Source organism: Sebastes umbrosus, chromosome 1 (genome assembly GCF_015220745.1).
Source record: "Sebastes umbrosus isolate fSebUmb1 chromosome 1, fSebUmb1.pri, whole genome shotgun sequence".
Taxonomy (NCBI): Eukaryota; Metazoa; Chordata; class Actinopteri; order Perciformes; family Sebastidae; genus Sebastes; species Sebastes umbrosus.
Window position 1 is genome coordinate 8,999,227 of NC_051269.1, and position 18,803 is coordinate 9,018,029.

At 41.0% G+C, this 18,803-nt stretch overlaps 1 protein-coding gene across 2 annotated transcripts; it reads right to left on the reverse strand.

Moving 5' to 3' along the window:
- Positions 1-34: 34 nt before the first annotated feature.
- On the reverse strand, positions 35-17,875 carry frs3 (fibroblast growth factor receptor substrate 3). 2 transcript variants are annotated; one of them, XM_037779704.1, is made up of 7 exons: positions 17,370-17,875; positions 15,098-15,223; positions 14,856-14,944; positions 14,447-14,633; positions 11,155-11,316; positions 7,929-8,050; positions 35-7,845 (listed from the first exon to the last, which is right to left on the reverse strand). In XM_037779704.1, the coding sequence occupies exons 3-7, from the start codon at positions 14,919-14,921 to the stop codon at positions 6,517-6,519; spliced, it is 1,866 nt and encodes a 621-aa protein (XP_037635632.1). In that variant the 5' UTR covers positions 14,922-14,944; positions 15,098-15,223; positions 17,370-17,875; the 3' UTR covers positions 35-6,516. The 2 variants fall into 2 exon arrangements, with proteins under 2 accessions (XP_037635632.1, XP_037635624.1); XM_037779696.1 differs by lacking the exons at positions 15,098-15,223; positions 17,370-17,875 and having other exon boundaries at positions 14,856-14,951.
- Between the last annotated feature and the right edge of the window lie 928 nt (positions 17,876-18,803).

Below are 18,803 nucleotides of genomic sequence, written 5' to 3' on the forward strand. Positions count from 1 at the left end.
ACTGAAGAGGCACATGATCCTGGAGAGAAAATGCTTTGTTTTACTCAAACAGGTTTATTGATTCTTTGAGACATTAAAGGTTTGACTTAAAGAAAAAAAATAGACACTGTTTAGTGCGCAATAAGATATTTTCATAGCTTCATTTTAATATTAGAATTACATTTACTTTTACATTTTGGACAAATCCACACTATAATTCAGGGTAAAAGTCACCAAATGTCAGGCTCACTTTGTTTTGGAACAGGGTGGGATGAAGAGGAAGTCAGATAACGTACATCTCTGTGTGGAATGATTCAAGAATGAAAATGACCCAAATGTGATTTTTTGACAGTCCAACAAATGAAGCAAATCAGCTTTTTTATATTCACCTCTAATGGCAGCATGATAAGACCATCACTGCATACTCATTTATAAGCCATGGATGGAAACACAGAAGCATACAACAAATATTTGAAGAAGCTTTTGTCAAACTGAGACAAAAAAACAAAGAAATTTCCCCTCTTTTCAGCAAAGATATTTAGCATGGTTAAACCTTCAGCTGTGCATTCGTATCACAAGTAGAGTCTACAACAGCAGCGAGTCACTCGAGTCTCACTCGATGAGTCACAGAGTACCTACAGTTCCACGCAGGTCCCGCATTTTGTCATGCTCGAGCATATTTGGCACTCATTCGATTGGTAAATTGATATAATAGTCACAAAGTTAGGCCAATGCAACCTGTATGCAAATACACAAAAATGTACAGCTCAGACCCGTACACGTACGTCACCCTCTGGTGGTGATCGCACCCTCGTACCAGACAAAAACAACCAGATAAAAAAACAAACAAACACATAATAATAATAAAGAGATATTACAGTTTTCTGATACTTTCAGTATTTTGACAGAGATCTATCTCATAGCATGGACAGGAAGTTGAGGTTTTACAATATGTCATTTATGATGTCCTGTATTTTTGAAGATGGTGATGAAAAACCACTGATGAAGATGATTTATAGCACTATGGCGCAAACCGTGTTGCTGGCCTTTTCTTTCTGTTCTTACTATATTCTTGTAATCTGACTTACGTAACACATTTTTGGATGGTTACAAATTGGAAAAGTATACAAAAAAAAAAAAATCTCTAAAAGTAATTTTATTGTCACATTCTTCAGCACTATGAGAAGAAATGGCGGCTGATGAGGAATCATGGCGTGCACCGTAGCCACATGACATTATAATGACAAACACACTACTCATAATTAACATTATACGCTACAGAACACACGAGTCATGATTCAACACGTTTTCAGTCACACCTGGTTTGGCTATTTTCACTTCCGCTCCGAAAAACCACTGAACAGATTATTAAGATCATGACTCAAATGATGACTCATTCAATTTCAACGTCAACACACCTAAAAGGAATAGTTCAACATTTTTGGAGATACGCTTTGGATTCTTGCCAAGAGTCTGATGATTGATGACGGTTGATACCGCTCTCGTTTGGCAGTCAATTAAATGAGAATCAATCATGTTTCGAATTATTCATGGCCGGAGGCAGTGACTTTCTGGAGTTTACGCTGGTTGCCTGCAGTCACATACCTCCTCCCACCCCCCACAATTTATTGTTTTTACGCTTTTCATATGATTAAATAGATTTTAAAAAACAGATATAAGATGTTAAGTGAGCTTTAGAGGTGCTGGTAGGCAGATTTTGAGTCAGGCTAGCCGTTTCCCCCTGATTCCAGTGTTTATGCTAAGCTAAGCTAACCATCTGCAAGCTTTATATTTAGTGCACAGACATGAGAACGGCATCAATCTTCTAATCTGACTCAGCAAGAAAGCAAATAAACAGACATAATTAAAAAAATACAGTATGGTGTAAAACAATCAGGAGTTGGCACTTTTCTTTTCAAATACATCTTGAAGTATGAAACCACTTTGACTAAAGCCCCTTCCAACTTGTCAGTCTTAAATCTTTCACAGGATGGTGTTTTTCTTTTCTTTTTTGTTTTTTTTTTACAACAGGTTATTCTCATAAACAGCGATGAACATGTTGAATATGAAAGGCACAGTGAGACATTTCTTTAAATGGACTGAATGGCGTTCATGTGTGTACAGTGAGCACAGAGCAAGCCCTTTTGTTAAACAACCCATTCAATAAATTCAGTTTGAGGAACTTAATGACAGAAGTTGTTACCTCGACCTTTGCCCTGCTGCTTGTTAAACTTGCAGACACCTGTGTGATTGACGCCTTGAGCGTAAACACTGAAGGTGATGAAAACTAGTTAGAGATAGCATCAACACCCGAGCCATCTCGATGAGTTGTGGCAGTGGTTCCCACACTGGCGGGCGAACGCCCTAAGGGTGGCCGAGAGTTATAAAAGGAGGGACGCGGCGAGGCTAAGTAAAAGTGATTCATGGTACTGTACTGGTCTGGGCATGAAAATATTGCAGAACAAGTGTGGGAACCACTGAGGTACGATGGATGGGAGCTGCACTTCATTTGAACTCAAGTGCAATGAGATCACATGAGCGTTTTTTGAGAAACAATTATTTAACACATCTATTTATTTTGATTATTAATCAGTAAACACAGGAGTGTGTGGTAATGATGCCGTAATCAATGTTAACTGGTTTGGGTGGTGGTGAGGTTACTGCGTTATAACAAAGATCGTTAACACATTTCAACATGGATACTTTTTTTTTTTTTTTTTTTTAAATGACCATAAAACCACATGTAACAATATTCTGCGAAATTAGATGAAACACGTTCTGATTCTTGTATGAAACATCGCCACTGGTTTGAAAAGTTTAATACAATAAAATTGAAGTACTGGCAATGGTCACCTACTGTATGGCACTGTTAATGTGAGTTTAAGCAAACACAGTGTCGGACAATCAAGAAAACAAGCATCTTTTTTTTTTTTTTTTTTTACTTTCATAGCTGAAATCGTACTATGAAGATTGAAAAGTAAACATTGTACCTGAAATAAAAATAAGACTGCTGATTCACAGAAGAACAGGCGATTAAATACATTAAGCCCACAGCTCTATAGACTACTATTTAAATTTCACACTTCACACATTGGTCTGATTTAGACAAAACAATAATTCACCTATTATTGCAAAAATGTAAACATCCTTTCCAATGTATCATGACAATATCTTTGCAAATACAGTCAAAAATGTCTGCTAAAAGTTGGCCTTTTTGTCATCGAAGAGACTTCTTTTTTTTTTTTTAAATGTCATATTAAAGTATGACGATCAAACAAAAATACAAACTCTCAACTTTTGATTTTGGGTTATTTAAAACGTCTGTTTTGGGAATGTTGATCAGAAACTAAAAACAACATCAAACTAGTAGCACTGAAATGATTATTACTCGCTTACCTAGTAAAACTGCTGAGCATTTGCAAGGATTTTCTTGCTTTTCTCTGTTTGACATCATTATAAATGGAATACTTTGGAGTTTGGGATTGCTGGTCGGACAAAACAAGCAATTTGAAGACATCACCTTGGGTTCAGGAAAGTTGTGATGGACCTTTTGTCAACCAAATATTAACCGATTAATGCACCAAAAGATTGCCAGATTCATTAATAAGGAAAATAATCATTAGTTGCCGTCCTACAAACCTGTGAATAACTTGTTTATCACATACGTAAAAATAACACATTATGAAGAGATAATTTCAGTTTAGAAACCGTTGATTATTATTATGAATCATTTACGTCTGCTGGCTGCAGCTTCTTATTTATGAGGATCTGATCTAAATCTAATATCATTGAATTTTGGACTGTTGGTTGGACAAAACAAGGTAGCCCCATGAGCTGTAGGAAACTGGTGTGCACACTGAGCTATTTCGGTTAATCAAAAGACATGTCATAAAATAAAAATGCATCATATCTGAACGTAACAGAGTAATCATCACATATTATGTGAGTTTGGGAACCATCTAGTGCCAAACTTTCACTGTATTTAGCTTTCTTAAGGCTGCTCGATTATGGCAAAAATCATAATCACAATTATTTTGGTTGAAAGCGTACCGCTGTAAAGGAAAAGGGATGCGATTTATTGATGCTTTATTTAGGAATGCTTTATGTCGATTATCTTGTTTTCATAATTGTTGGAAGCCAAAATTGCAATTGTAATTGAAATTCGACTAATTGCACAGCCCTGCTCTGACTGCTTTTCACAATTTGATATCATTCTAAATTAAAAAATCAAAATAAAATATATGTAATGTAAAATAAATATCTATATAGCACAGATTAGAAGCACCAATCCCAAACTTGAAGCTGTTTTTTTTTTTTGTTGCATGAATGAATTTGAAGAAATCCTGTTTGATTTGAACCTCATGTCACACAGAAGCCAAAAAAAAACTCCTTATCGAAAGTTGAGAATTTGTATTTGCGTCCCATATTGATCTCTGTTTAAAAAAAGCTACAACTAAATGCCACAATCTGTAAATGTAGAACATTTGGCCTTCCTCCGTCACCTTGATATGAGCGCTCAACAAAAACATGAAAGCATCAGCGGGCCTGTGCTTCCTTCACCTCTCCGACCAGACAGCCAGTTTGTCAAGACAGCAATCGATGAAATGAAATATTGGCCAAATAAAACATTCTCTGAAATGGTACATTATATATTTCTACTGCTCAGAAATAATCTCAGAAGAACACAACAATGCTACTTCTATTATTAATATGGTAAAAGATCTGACATCGCATACTGAAGGTTCAAACACATACGTTTTTCATTTTGACAAGTACCTGTAGCTTACACGGGCTACTGTTAGTATGTACATGTAGCAGCATAAAACCACCCTGGCTGTGATTATCAGAAGATTACCGTTCTTATATCTCGCTCCCAAATGGCTGTCGATGTGGATGAGGTGGAATGTGCAGTTTTTGTCGTTTTAATTTATCCATAAAAAGTTGGATTTTTTAAAAAAGTGTGTCTCCCGACCATTATCACCTCACGCCTCTCTGTCCTATTGTTTCCTTACAAATCCTAATGGCACGTTTGCAAATAAGTTTTGGCACTTAAAATATGAATACAGTCTCTTTTTCTTTCTTTTTCTTTTTAAAAATATAATTAAGCACAGTTATAACAGTAATACACCAGTAGTCCAGTGACAATTTGAGGTGAAACTTTGGTCTCCATATTACCAACTGGATTACAAAAACGCTGGTCATCACATGGAAAATTATTACCATTAGAAAATAAAAGAATGAATAAATAAATAAATAAATAAATAAATAAATATCTGACTACGGTTGATAAATAGCCTCACAACAAATCTCCACTGCATGACTTACTGCGACATACTTGATTACCCTTTTAAAAACAGACCATTCACACCTGATAACTGACAAATTATAGATTCAGCACTTTTTATGTGAGGTTATAGCTTAATGCCACTATTTGAGGTTGTTGATGTCTCCATCAAAACATGTAAATAAAGCCCATCGACGATGCTGACTAAGAATGTCCGTGAAATATTTGGCCCCCTGCTTTTGGTAAAAAAAAAGGACACGGTCAGAACCTGCGGCTCCAGAGGAGTGGGAGTAAAGACAAAGAGCATTTCAGTGGCCCAGGGTCAAAAAGTGCAACGTGACAAGCGTAAACCGCGTGGACCTTCCTGCAGGTCTTGGGATGATGTGCAGGAGGCGTGATCGGAGATGATATGCTACTTTTTCGTTTGCTGCATGTGGATAGGAGGGAGCCAGAGCTCGTTTAATCCATGTGTGCTACTTTTACCATCATTCACTTTAGTATAATTCTGCAAATATCACTGTCTGTTCATTGAATTCCATTTTTCTTGGACTGGACGAAACCATTCCCTAAAATATGATAAAATACAATTCCATAGGATTGTGTGCAAAATGCTCTATAGGCATATAGTAACAAATAATGGTCTCTTCTACTAGCCACAGTATTAGACTCAGATGCTTGTGATGAGGTATGAATATTGGCCAGTATCTCGGAGGAACCATTAACCTTCCTTCACGCCAACAACTACTCTACTTCTTCTGTAAGGAGGGTCACATTTTGGACTCTCATATATTTAAGTAAAAAAAAAAAAAAACACATGATGTAGAATAACTAAATGATGATGTGTGAGTGGAGATGGGTTTGTGAATTAAAATTTGCTAATACAGTATGGCAATGGCAGAGGTCTCTGCTCTAAGTCATATATAAGCAGAAAATCATATAAAATGATTTTATGCTTGTATATAAATATCCATATATCCAGCAAACAGTGTTTGCAGTTAAAAACTGCCAATTTCTCGAGAGCTTCACACCACATATCTAATAAATAACACAGAATAAAATGGCAAATTCTCCTCAGAGATTTCTCATTTCCTCTTATATGCACAGATAGGTTTCAGTAAGTTTCTAATTAGGTACCTGTACTGTATTAGTCAGCCCGACAGTTGGATGGATGGATGACAGTGAAGGGTCCAGTGTGCTAAGATGAGGATAAGCCTTCATCTGTCTTCGTCGTTCCTCTTCAGTTCGAACACCGTTTACAGAGGCAGGTCTGTGCTGTTGTGGCGAGTCTTTCTGGAAGTCCCATCATCCCTGGGCAGAGCTTTCTGCAGGTTGGACATGGCAGCGGTCTTCTTTAGGTCAATGACTGCGTAGCATTCGCTGCGCCGGGGTGCCTGCGGGCCACATTTTTTGGGTGGTAGACGCTGGTGCTGTGGCTGGGTCTGGGCAACCCCGCTGCTGAGGGCTTGGCAGGGAGCTTCTCCCTCTAGGTCCACCTGGATGTAGTTCAGCTGCCGCGATGGAGGCATGTGGCCGTGCTCACAGCCTCCGACCCCTGACCTCGATCGTCTCCGGAAATCAAAGCTAAATATTCGCCCCCCTCTGTCTGGCTGACACGGCCGTGGATGCGGGGGGCAGGCGTGTCGGAGCCGGGGCGGCTGGACCTGCTCTGTGTTGACATAGTTCTGCAGGGCGTCTCTGTGGATGCCCCGACCATCCTGGTGGTACCCGTTTGGCGTCCCGGGGCCTTCTGAGAACTCGTACTCGTCAAAGTCTTCCTCTTCTTCCTCGTATTCCTCCTCATCCTGCTCGTCGTCTTCCTCTTCCTGTTCGTCGTCCCGCTGCAGAGCGCTGTACTCCCACACCGGCGGCAGAGAGGGCAGGTTCTCGTAGTTGAGCAGAGCTGTCCGACGATGACCTCCGCCCATGCCCCTCTCGCAGGCGTAGCCCTGCGGGGGTAGAGAGGACGGGCCGAGGGCGTGCGGGTGCAGGAGGGAGTGCGTGTGACTGTCCCCGGTGCTGCTGCTGCTGCTCGAACCCACAGACTGCGACACGCTGCTGGGACTCAGCCGCTGCTTCCGGCCGCTCCTCAGCCCGTTGATGTTCTCGTAGGTGAGCTCGCCGCTCTGGCAGCTGTCCGGGTGCTCGAGTCCCGGGTGCCGGTGCGCGTGGTGATGGAAATGGTGATAGGAGTGAGAGTTGCACAGGTGCATGGAGGACTCATCTCCCTCCGTCTCTGAGCCTGTTGCACCCTCTACTGGCTGAAGGTTGTGAGGATTGTGCCCGTGCCTCTCCCTCTCTCTGTCCCGCTCTCTCTCCAGCAGATGGCGTTGTGCCGGAGTGGGGCCCAGCATGAATTTGACCTCCTGCGAGGACGGCTGTAAGAACACCTGAGGATCGTTATGCTCCTCCAGGGGACAGCACCGCAGTCCAACGTTGGACTGCGGGTTTCCTTGGCCTCCGACAGGCATGGCTCCCCGTGTTGTTTCAGGGAAAGAGCTGGGCCGCACATCAGGCAGGGAGTGCACACAGTGACGCATAGAGAGATCCCCCTCCATGCTAACAGTATTTACATAGGTGTGGGTCTGTTGGGGGGAAATAAAAACAGAGGTCAGATTGTGAACAAGCACAGATACGGTGAACTGTAAGGAGCACGAATAGGGCTTACCTGGTCTTCCAAACCCATGAGGCTATGTCCATGATCATCAGCAAGAGAGGGTTGGGAGGAATCAACTCTGATTGGATAACCAGGGTATCCGTTGGGAAAAGCCTGGACAGGGAACGCTGGAGCTGGAAACACATTGATGTGACAATGATGACATAGTCAAAGAAATGCAGGACGGCAGGTGATCTGGTGGCCAGTGTCGGCGTTAGGGGCAGGAATTCTCTCCGGACAAAAAAACAAAACCTCAAATACTTTGACAGGTATAAGTCAAATTAAGTCATACAGTTTGGTAATGGAAGTCATTTCTTATCGTACTAGCACAGGGGTCAGTAACCTTTACTATCAAAAGAGCCATTTTAGGCATATTAAAAAAAAAAATCTGTCTGGAGCCGCAAAACATTTGAGCATTGTGATGAAGGTAACACAGTTTATAGTCTAAGTATATAGTATATAAGTCTAATGCAGTGAGGACCAAAGTGCAAATGTACTACGGAGTATTAGGGCCACATTGAAGGAAAGAAATCTGAGATTTCCAGAATAAACTCATAACATTACGAGAATAAAGTCACAACTTTACGAGAAAAAAAAGAAAATAACACGAAAAATTACAACTTCATGATATTATGACTTTATTTATTTTTTTCTCGTAAACTTATGACTTTATTCTCTTAATAGTAATTGAAATCTCAGATTTATTTGTTTTTCCTCAATGTGACCCTAATACTCAATGATAAATAAAAATGAAAATGTAAACAAAAAACAGTTATTCATTTCCATTTTTATAAATCCACAGGGAGCCACTGGAGAGGAGCTAAAGAGATGCATGTGCCTCCGGAGCCTCAGGTTGCTGACCCCTGTACTGGCCTACAAAAGACCCCCCTCCCTAGCCAATTAAAAAACAACTATATATCCGCATTGTATGAGCAGCCAGTGGGCACCATCTCACTCGAAAATTGCGAAACAAATAGAAAGAAGTTGTGTTGAGGAGATTCTGCACTCACATTCGGAGACTCCAGCTGTTCTAGTGGTAAGTTCATAAATCCACTCATGCGTCTTGATAAAATGTCTCTCCTGCTTTTGTAATAGGCCACACTGTGAGCGGTATTATTTGCACATTTCTAATTGTGGCTACGTTTCTGGATGAGCATGCATATGGTTGTAATTGCATACCAGTTCTTGATGTGTTGTTTATCCTTTAATTAGTTGTGCAACCGCTGAAAGTGGCCCAATGTTATAGGTTTATTAATGCAAAACATTGAACAGATTTTTTTCAGGCTTTAGAAAATCTAGCCCGTGATAAATGACTTTGGCCAATCACAGGTCATTTCAGAGAGAGAGCGCTCCTATTGGCTACAAATGCAGATGGGGGATAGTGAAAGCCTAATTCAATGATGGAACATCCTGCAGGAAAAGTTGCTATTCCAGTATTGGCAACAACTGCCTAAGCTGCAAATCAACCCAAAAAAGGAAGACAGACTTAACAAAATGGGTGTCTAAAAGAAAGTCTGACAAAATCGGCGAAATGTTTCAGAGACGGAGAGAAAATGTTGCTAATAGTTTAGCCTTCTGCTGAACAAAGCCAGCTGCAGCTAGCTCACGGCTACGGTTAAAGTAAACTATTGGCAACATCTTTCTCTCCATCTCTCTAATAGTTTGGCCTTTGGTGCAGCCGTGGTGGCTACAGTTAGCAGAACAAGCTTAACAATTAGCAACATTTTCTCCCAGTCTCTGAAACACTTCGCCGATATTGTAGCTCACTAGAGCCTCGAATCACAGTAGGTCATCTCAAAGGGCTTTAAGGGCCCACAAGTTTGCAAAGAAAACAGGACGGTATTTCTCATAGAGTTGCCGCTAACGGCATCAGGATCACGATCTGCATGATGTTTGAAATGAATGACTCATACATGTTACTGTTAGGTCTTAGGACAAAGAGAGGAGAGCTGCAGGATGACGGCTGTATTTTCAAATTCTGGTTTCTTTTATTTGCCTTTTCCAGAAAACTGCCTACCCTGGGTTACCACTTGAATTACAATATGTTGAAAGGTTGTTTGGATTTCCATTCCAGGAATGTTTGCCCAGTGATGCCACAAATAAACTGCCTCCCCCAGTCTTAAGCATTAAAAATTACATGATTAAAAACTTAAATCAATGCTTTAACAATAGTCATATTGTTTTAGACTAATATCATGAATTAAAAAAAGATATGTACATTCTCTCAACAACTGATCTCACACTATGTCAGATTTCAAATGGTAAATGGCTGCGTTTACATAGCGTTTTTTATCCAAAGCCGAGCTGGGGCTCGAACCACCACCCTGTGATTATTGGACGACCCTCTCTACCTTCTGAGACACAGCCGCCTAATAAGATTCAACTTACTATTCATTTAAAGGTCCCATATTGTAAAAAGGGAGATTTTCATGTCTTTTATATTATAAAGCAGGTTATAGTGCTTTATAAATACTGTTAAACCATCAAAACGCTCAATATAGGGAGAAATACACAGAACCCGTATTCAGAAATTGTGCGTTTGAAACAAGCCGTTAGGATTTCTGTCCATTTGTGATGTCACAAATTTACAATATATAGATCATTACACGGTTTTAAATGTAAACATTCTAAATGTGTCCAAGTTTATTTCCTGTTGCAGTGTATGTAAATAACATCAGCTGACAGGAAGTAAATATGGACCCAAACTGTTGCCTAGCAACGCAATTCTGTTGAAATGCACTAAAACGGAGTGTTTCAGACAGAGGGTAAATACAGGTATAATCAAGCAGACAGTATGAGTCAAATAAAGTTTTTTTTTTTAACATTACAGTATGTAAACATGTTCTAGTAGAAACACAAAATCCAAGTATGAACCTGAAAATGAGCATGATATGGGACCTTTAAACAGGTGAGCTGTGACCCATAATATCTCAATATGGGAATTTTGTCACAATACAATTTTTCAGAGGACATTAGAGACATAATAGTATCTCTTCGCCCAGCGCTAACTGGCCACATGAAGTGTGTATGACTGCAGTCTGCATCTCTGCTTTACTTGGTGTTATTTGGATACCTTTATACCTGTGACTCAGTGGCTATTAATAACTTTAAAATTCTGCTAAATTTACTGCTGTATTGCTGCATGCAAGTTCTACAATTAATCTCAAGTGTATAATTAGCTTTACTTGTGTGTGTGTGTGTGTGTGTGTGTGTGTGTGTGTGTGGTGGTGTGACTCACTGTTGGGAGTCTGTGGTGTGCGAGACATTTCCATCTCTGGTGTGTGACCACTGCGACTCATCATCATGGACTCTTCCACCACGTTGATACTGTTACATTGCATCAGCTCCTGAAGCAGATTGAAGATCTCTTCTGCCCGGGAACACTTGAATGCAAAGATTCCTGATCAAACAGGCAAAATAACAACATTGTTAGACTCCAGTTAGTCACCGGCAGTAATGAAAAGACACAGAAGTCCACGTCTGAAGGATGGATGTTACAGTATATATCATAGTTATATAAATGATTTATAAATGCTGATACACACCACATCAATAAATAGTTTACTGACAATTTCGCTTTATGTTTACAAAGTTAGATTTTGTCTTTCTACCCCCGAAAAAAGGTTCCCGTGGCTAAATATTTAACATCTCATACTGTTTATGTTACAAGCACATACAGTATGGGATGCCTCCTGTCCAGTAACACTGCATGGGTGAGCAAAAATAAACTCACTGTATGCTGAAGTCAGACTAGGGCTGCAAATAACGATTATTTTCATTGTTGATTAATCTCTCAATTAATTGTTTGGTCTATAAATGTCAGAAAATTGTGAAAAATGTCGATCAGTGTTTCCCAAAGCCCAAGATGACGTCCTCAAATGTCTTGTTTTGTCCACAACTCAAAGATATTCAGTTTACTGTCATAGAAGAGTAAAGAAACCAGAAAATATTCATGTTTAAGAAGCTAAAATCAGACAAATTTGACTTTTTTTTTCTTAAAAAAATACTCAAACCAATTAATCAATAAAAATATTTGGCAACTCATTTAATAGTCGACAACTAATTGATTTATCGTTGCAGCTCTAGGTCAGACTACAGGATATTTGCGTGTTTTGAGATGATCACAGTGTCAGATTAGAAGATAAAGTCATAGGGTCGTGCTGTGTGACTTGGTGAGAGACATGTCAGACCCCGACACACTTTGTTACACCTGACAGTAATAGCAACAAATGTTTACACACGTGATCATAGTTTTATGAAAGAAAGTGAACCTGGAACCAATCATCATCACTTGCCAATAGAGCTCAACAGTGACCGACCGCCCACTTTTTGAACTCTGGCTCCGGTTCTGGAAGTGAATTTCCCGTTCAAAAACTCCATTAACGTTTCAGAAAATCCTTATATCAAGAGTTTTAAGTGTGGAACCAAGTCAGGATGAGAAAAAGGGCAAAAGTACAAGACTGTGAACATAATCATTCGAAGAGTGAAGGAACTAATCATCCCATAAACCATTGCAAATGGCGACTCGCCGCCGTCTCTTGAAACTCCAAAAAACTGTTGTTGATCTACAATAAAGACAGATTCAGGCAACTGCACGCCTTATTTCTCGCCTCAAAAGTTTTCAGAAACAAATTTCAGTGAACTATTTTCATATTATAAGAGAAAGTTTCAAACGAGCCGCCATATTGGCCTGGTGTGAAGTCCAGGAGCAGACCACGAAGCAGCACGTACGAGCGTGTACCCTTATTGGCCGTTCGCGGGTGCGGTAAACATTTCAATGGTAAAAGCGAGCTCCACCAATCAGAGACGTCGCTGTTAAGCTTAGGATTGTGGGTAGTGTAGTACCTTTCCGTGACACTGCGAATAAAACATGTTTTTGTGAAAACAAGGTTGATATCCTACAGATTTGTGGCTTCTACAGGAGCACATACCATCGATTCACAATCTCGTAGATCGTGGTAAATGTTCCCGGGATGGTTACGACATTATGGCTAATAATCAAAATTCAGAATATGAATGGGATTTTCACTTCTGGATCTTCACTGTTGGGCTTGATGAAGAAATGCTTTGTTGAGTGTGAGCACAGTTTACATACTGTATGTTCACGTCAGAAGTTCACTGAAATAAAATTGACCATCATTCCTCTTTCCCTTCTCCGTGATTAAGGGCCAGTATATTCCATTTGGACTGTTTATCAGATGGTCGAATAGCTTTGGAAACCCCTTCCCCCACACCTTTCCAACATCGCATCATGGGGATGGGATGTGTGCGACCATTTTTGTCGGTTTCATGCAGCGATTGGCTGGCTGTGTGGAGGTGAGGAAGGAGCCAGGTTTTGAACTTCCCTCTCAAACCTTCTTTTTTATTCTTGACACTAGAAGGCCTTCACTATAAACACATTTGTTTTCCTGTGGGCCAACGTCGCAGAATTCCCGGTAGAAGTTGTCAAAGACGAGAGAGGGAGAAAAGATTTGGACAGGCTTTTAGTCAGGACGTTTAATCACAAGACTATTCAGTAAGGCCATAACATTGCTTAAGAGTGCAATATGTCACTTGACTGCTTTAAATATTTTGATTTGTCACAGTAGGATGTTTTCAGACGTCCCACATACTGGGTCAACTGTGACTCACTATCACGAGTAGTTGTTTCACCAAACGCTAATTTTTGTTCCTGACACTACGCCTGTCGGGTCGGGCCATTATCAGGCTGATAGCGTGTAGTCTGAATACAACACAAGCCTTTTTTCACAGCAGTTATTTTGATTCGTCACAGTAGGAAATACACAGGTGTTACTAATAATATTAGCAAATGCTCTGTTCTATTCAAGTGTGTCACAGAGAGCCAGCACGCAAAACACCAGGACCCTGAAGCTGAAGCAGCTAAATGGAATTCAGCCAACAGGTTGAAATATCTTCAGTGAAAAAAAGACCGGGTAAGACCCATATAAATGGTTAAAATAGTCAACATGTTCTCATCCCAACTCGTCATATACTGATGCTTTGTCAGACCCCTTAGCACCACTAAACATGCTTAATGTTGTGAATTAAACAAAAACACTTGCTTAGGTTCAGGCATCACAACCACTTAGTTAGGTTTAGGAAAAGGCAACATGGTTGGGCTTAAAATGACTATGTTTTTACAGTGCAAATGTGACTTGACGTTGTGAACACGGGACACAGACGAACAACTGATTGTAAAGTGAAAGTGAAACTTAACGCACGGGACACGAACAGCGGTCTCCTGGATGAAAGCCTTGTGTTGTTGAACTCGTCCACCTCCCCTCCCGGCCGCCCGGTGTATCTCTTTCGCTATATATAACATGTCACCACAGCACTTCCCCTGTGCGTTTAGGGTTGCCGCAGATGGGTTTACATTGTAGTTAATGGAAAGCCTAGTGCGTTTCCTATCGCGGTGAAAGGATGCCTTGTGCGGCGGTATCGGCTGTGACAAAGCATCGGTATTTGACGCCCTGGGAATGAGAACAGGCTGAAATGGTACGTATAAATAGATAGACTCTACAGCTGCTTACCCTGCCCAGTCTGACAGCGACGACCGCTCTCGAAAGAAAACAGGTTGGAGTCGTAGCCGTAGCGGCGCAGGCAGAGATACGGCCACCGGATGGCGTCTCTCTTACGTGTGTGAAGAATGAGCTCGGTCTGGGTGAGCTCCATGATCCCAGAGCCCAGCTCGTTGCCCTCATCGTCCACATTGGTGACCTAAGGACAGGGAGAAGAAATAGCACACGAACAGAAGGAATTGTTTTTTATTATTATTGCGATACACTGTAAAATAAATCAGTTTATTACAACATAATGGACACATGGGAACAAACTGTATAAGTAGGAGTGTTATGCGATGTGATTACCAGCCCAAAAAACACACTAAAAGACAGATCTAATGAAATGTGTTGAATTTCATGTAAATGTGGGATTATTTACCTTGAATTTGGTGAGATGGTTGTCTCGGATGGGGTCTCTGTACAGACAGCTCCAACAGCTCCCCATAGCTTCAGCAGGCCAGCTGAAACCTGTCATGGAAGCCAACATCATCACCCACTGACATTAACAATATCAGCCATTTAATGCCAGTTATCCAACTCAGACAACACAACACTGAACATCCAGCTTCACGGAACACACACACACACACACACACACACATACACAAACAAACATCTTACTCAGTCCAGGCCATCAGTGTAAAGGGATTCACGTATCAATCCCAGGATCTTCGACTGGGCATCGTCGTCACAAGCCAGTTAGTTTGCTGGACTGACATCTTCAAGAGAAGCATCATGTTCTCCCCCCTGAAACCATCAACAACACTCAGGTTTAGACAGAACTATTGCAAACAAATATCAAATATAAATGTTGCTCATTTTAGCAGAGCTATAGGCAGACTTAGGGCATGAACCTGTTGCATGTCATCCTTTCTATTTCTCCCCTCATTTTCCTGTCACCTCTCTACTATCTGATGTCAAAATAAAATGTCCAAAAAGCCTTCAAATTAGCTATAGATTAAGAATATTTCAAATCATGATTACCAAACATTTAATATTATGACTTTTTAGTGACAAAGTTACAGTGACAGTTGAGTGTTTCTGAGCTTGTTCCCATCTGTCAACATTATGAAATATCCCCCATAATTAAATAATGGGGTAAATGTCTTCATACCCTGATGAAGACAGTGAGATGTGGTTTAAAGTAGGGATGCACCAAATCAGTATCAGCACCAATACTGATCTTACTATCATTTAATGCTGCCGACTTAGATTTAGTCACACAACATGTTGCTATGAATAAAAAATATGGTATCCAGATTTTGAACTGAGCACCAGTATAGGCTGATAACCTGTGTTGAGGGATCACTGGATCGGGAAAGAAAAGTTAAACCGGTGCATCCCTACCTTTAAATTGACATTATTTAGACACACTTCTCCTATGTACAACCACAAACAACCCAGACAAAATATTGATTATTATAAGATTTTCCTGTAAAGTTATTACTGGAAATCACAAACTACCGGTTTGCATGTGCATCTTCATATGAGGAGTGAACAAAAAAAATTATCAGAACAAATATTCAAAAACAATCTCACACATCTGTGCTTTGAGCTCTAGACACCAAATAACACAAAAAATCTCCTGTGTTTTTGTGCTCACATCTGCTCCAGTGATCATCCTGTGATCTCTGCTCCTTGTCACCCTCACACAGCCCTATAGAATATTTAAAATCATCATTACCAAACATTTAACATTATGACTTTTTAGTGACAAAGTTACAGTATAATGTTTTTGAGCTTGTCTGTCAACATTATGAAATATCCCTCATAATTAAATAAAGGGGGTAAATGTCTTCATTCCCTGATGAAGACAGTGAGATGGGGTTAAATGTGAGGATGCACCGATTCCATACGCCGAATCAGCATCAACACCAATACTGACCTCACTTAGTGGATTGTGTATCGGCCATGGCATAGATCCAGTTTCTTTGTCAATCAACTTTATTATGAAATTAATCATTTAATTCTTTCATTCGCGGTGGGCTGCTGCTGACTTAGATTTAGTCCCACAACATGTTGCTATGAATAAACACATGGTATCCAGATTTTAAACTGAGCACCAGTACAGGCTGATAACCTGAGTTGAGGTATCACAAAGTTAGACCGGTGCATCCCTATAGTTGACAAGCTAGTAAATGGACCTTTGAGTTGAGATTATTTTGTCACACATAGGAGTACATAGGAGTATGTACAATCACAAATAAGCCAGACAAAATACTACTAGTTATTATAGGAGTTTTTTTTTCAAGTTATTACTGGAAATCACAAACTATGCATCTTCAGACCAGGAGTGAAAAATCTAACTGTATTATCACAACAAATATTCAAAACACCAAAACAACACCTCCTGTTTCTTAGTGCTCACATCTGCTCCAGTGATCCAGCTGTGATTTCTGCTCCTTACAAACAGATGTGTGATCAACACCGCCGCATTATGTGAGCTCTAACCTGGGCCTCCACATCTGACTGACTGGAGATGATGCCAGACTGGACTCAGCACCACCACCTCACAGCTATACCTTCAATCAATGTGAAAGAAATAAAGAAACAGCTAGGCTACATTACACACACTTGTCATGCAGCCCTGTGATGATTGAATGGGCTTTCCCCTCCATCTCCATCTGAGCTATTTACAGCAGAAACATCACAGTCTTTTTGCTCAATTAGCCGAGCCGACGCAGAGCCCCAAAACAAGCCGCCAGCGAGGCTTGATGCTCGGCGTCAACGTGCCCAGACTCCGGCTGTCAGCTCTCAGAGCACCGTGGAACCAGAAACACTGACACTAGACGCTCAACCACACGGTTCAATGACCATTATGTTCTCATTGCTGTGAGGATACAACAGCCTGAGCACACAGCAGTCAGGACGACAGCGATGGTTTGCTACTCACATGTCTGGCACGGATCTTTTTATTTATATATATATATATATATATTTATATATATATATATTAGCCCTAATGCGAGACCAGCATAGAGACTGCGGTTAGTGTTGGTCTGCTGCTGGTAGCGGGATGAGGAGCTGCTCGGCTGAGACGAGGAGAGGAGAGATGCAGAGAGAGAGAGCTGTAGAAAATGTTGTTATTTTTTCCTCCTATTACGCCCCCCTACTGCAGCACGGGCCTCTCTGCCTGTATGACATTTCACCAGCAGCTGGGGTGAGAGTTCACCGCCAGACAACGAGGCTCAGAGAGCAGACAAGAAGGTAAGAAACGCTGGAGGACCGCAGAGGACCGGAGAGGAGAGGAGAGAGGAGAGGTCTGATCATAGGAGGACCGGAGGAGGGGCCAGATAAACCACACTCAACTGAACTGGGAGGAAAGAGCAGCTATACCTGTGATTTTAATGTTAAATATATAATATTCATGAGTGTGTTTTTTTTCATACTTGCTTTCACAGTGTATCATTAAGTCATCCTCCACTCAAATATGTTTTTTTGCTTATTTTTATTTATTAACCTTATTCTCTGACCTTTACTGTTTGATGCTTGACATTCATCTTCTATGTGCTCACCTTAAAGCTTCAGTAGGCAACACGTTTTTGGCATCATTGGGAAAAAATTCCATAAAAACTTTTCAGCATATTGTAATATAAAGGGACTGTTTGTAACTTTCAGAAATGTCTTGTTTACAGCGACACCTGTGGCCGTTAAGTCAACGAAAGTCAGCGTTGGGCTCGCGCTTGTGCTCGCTCTACATAGACATGAACGAGCATCGCTCAAAACAGTGAGGCGACACACGCCAGCTAAAACCACAATATCACTCTATATTTCAGCTGCTTGGCAGTAATGTTAGCTGACCAGACGAAGGTCTCTCCATGAATCACTGCTGATCCTAGTGTTGGCTTTTCCTGCCTCAGCCTCCCGACCGCGGCCGGAGGGAACAGGGGAGACATCGGCACCCGGTCGAAGACGATAACATTTCTCTCTGCGGAGCCCCGTCACTTCACAAGACACGGGAAACCTCTGTTGGTCTGGAGGAGCTGCAGCAGTTATTTCTGCACAAACGTCCACAGAGCTAAACTAACTCTTCTGCAGTGTGTATTGTGGGCGTATGCACGTGAGGTGGAGCTAGCTGAGTGAAGGCAAGTAGGCAGAGGAGCAGAGGAGCAGAGTACAGAAGAGACTCCGGCCCTGGAGACCAAAGCTACGGTCTCACCCGCGTCCTCCGACCGCCGCCAACACTGTTTTGCAAGACGGGCTTCACTAGATAGAACTTTGAGGTTTTGGTGCTTCCGTGTAGTTTGTGTTGGAGTCTGAGTCTGAACAGCGTAGCCACACGCGACCGCGCATGGGTCACCGACCCACAATGATTTATACGTGTAAG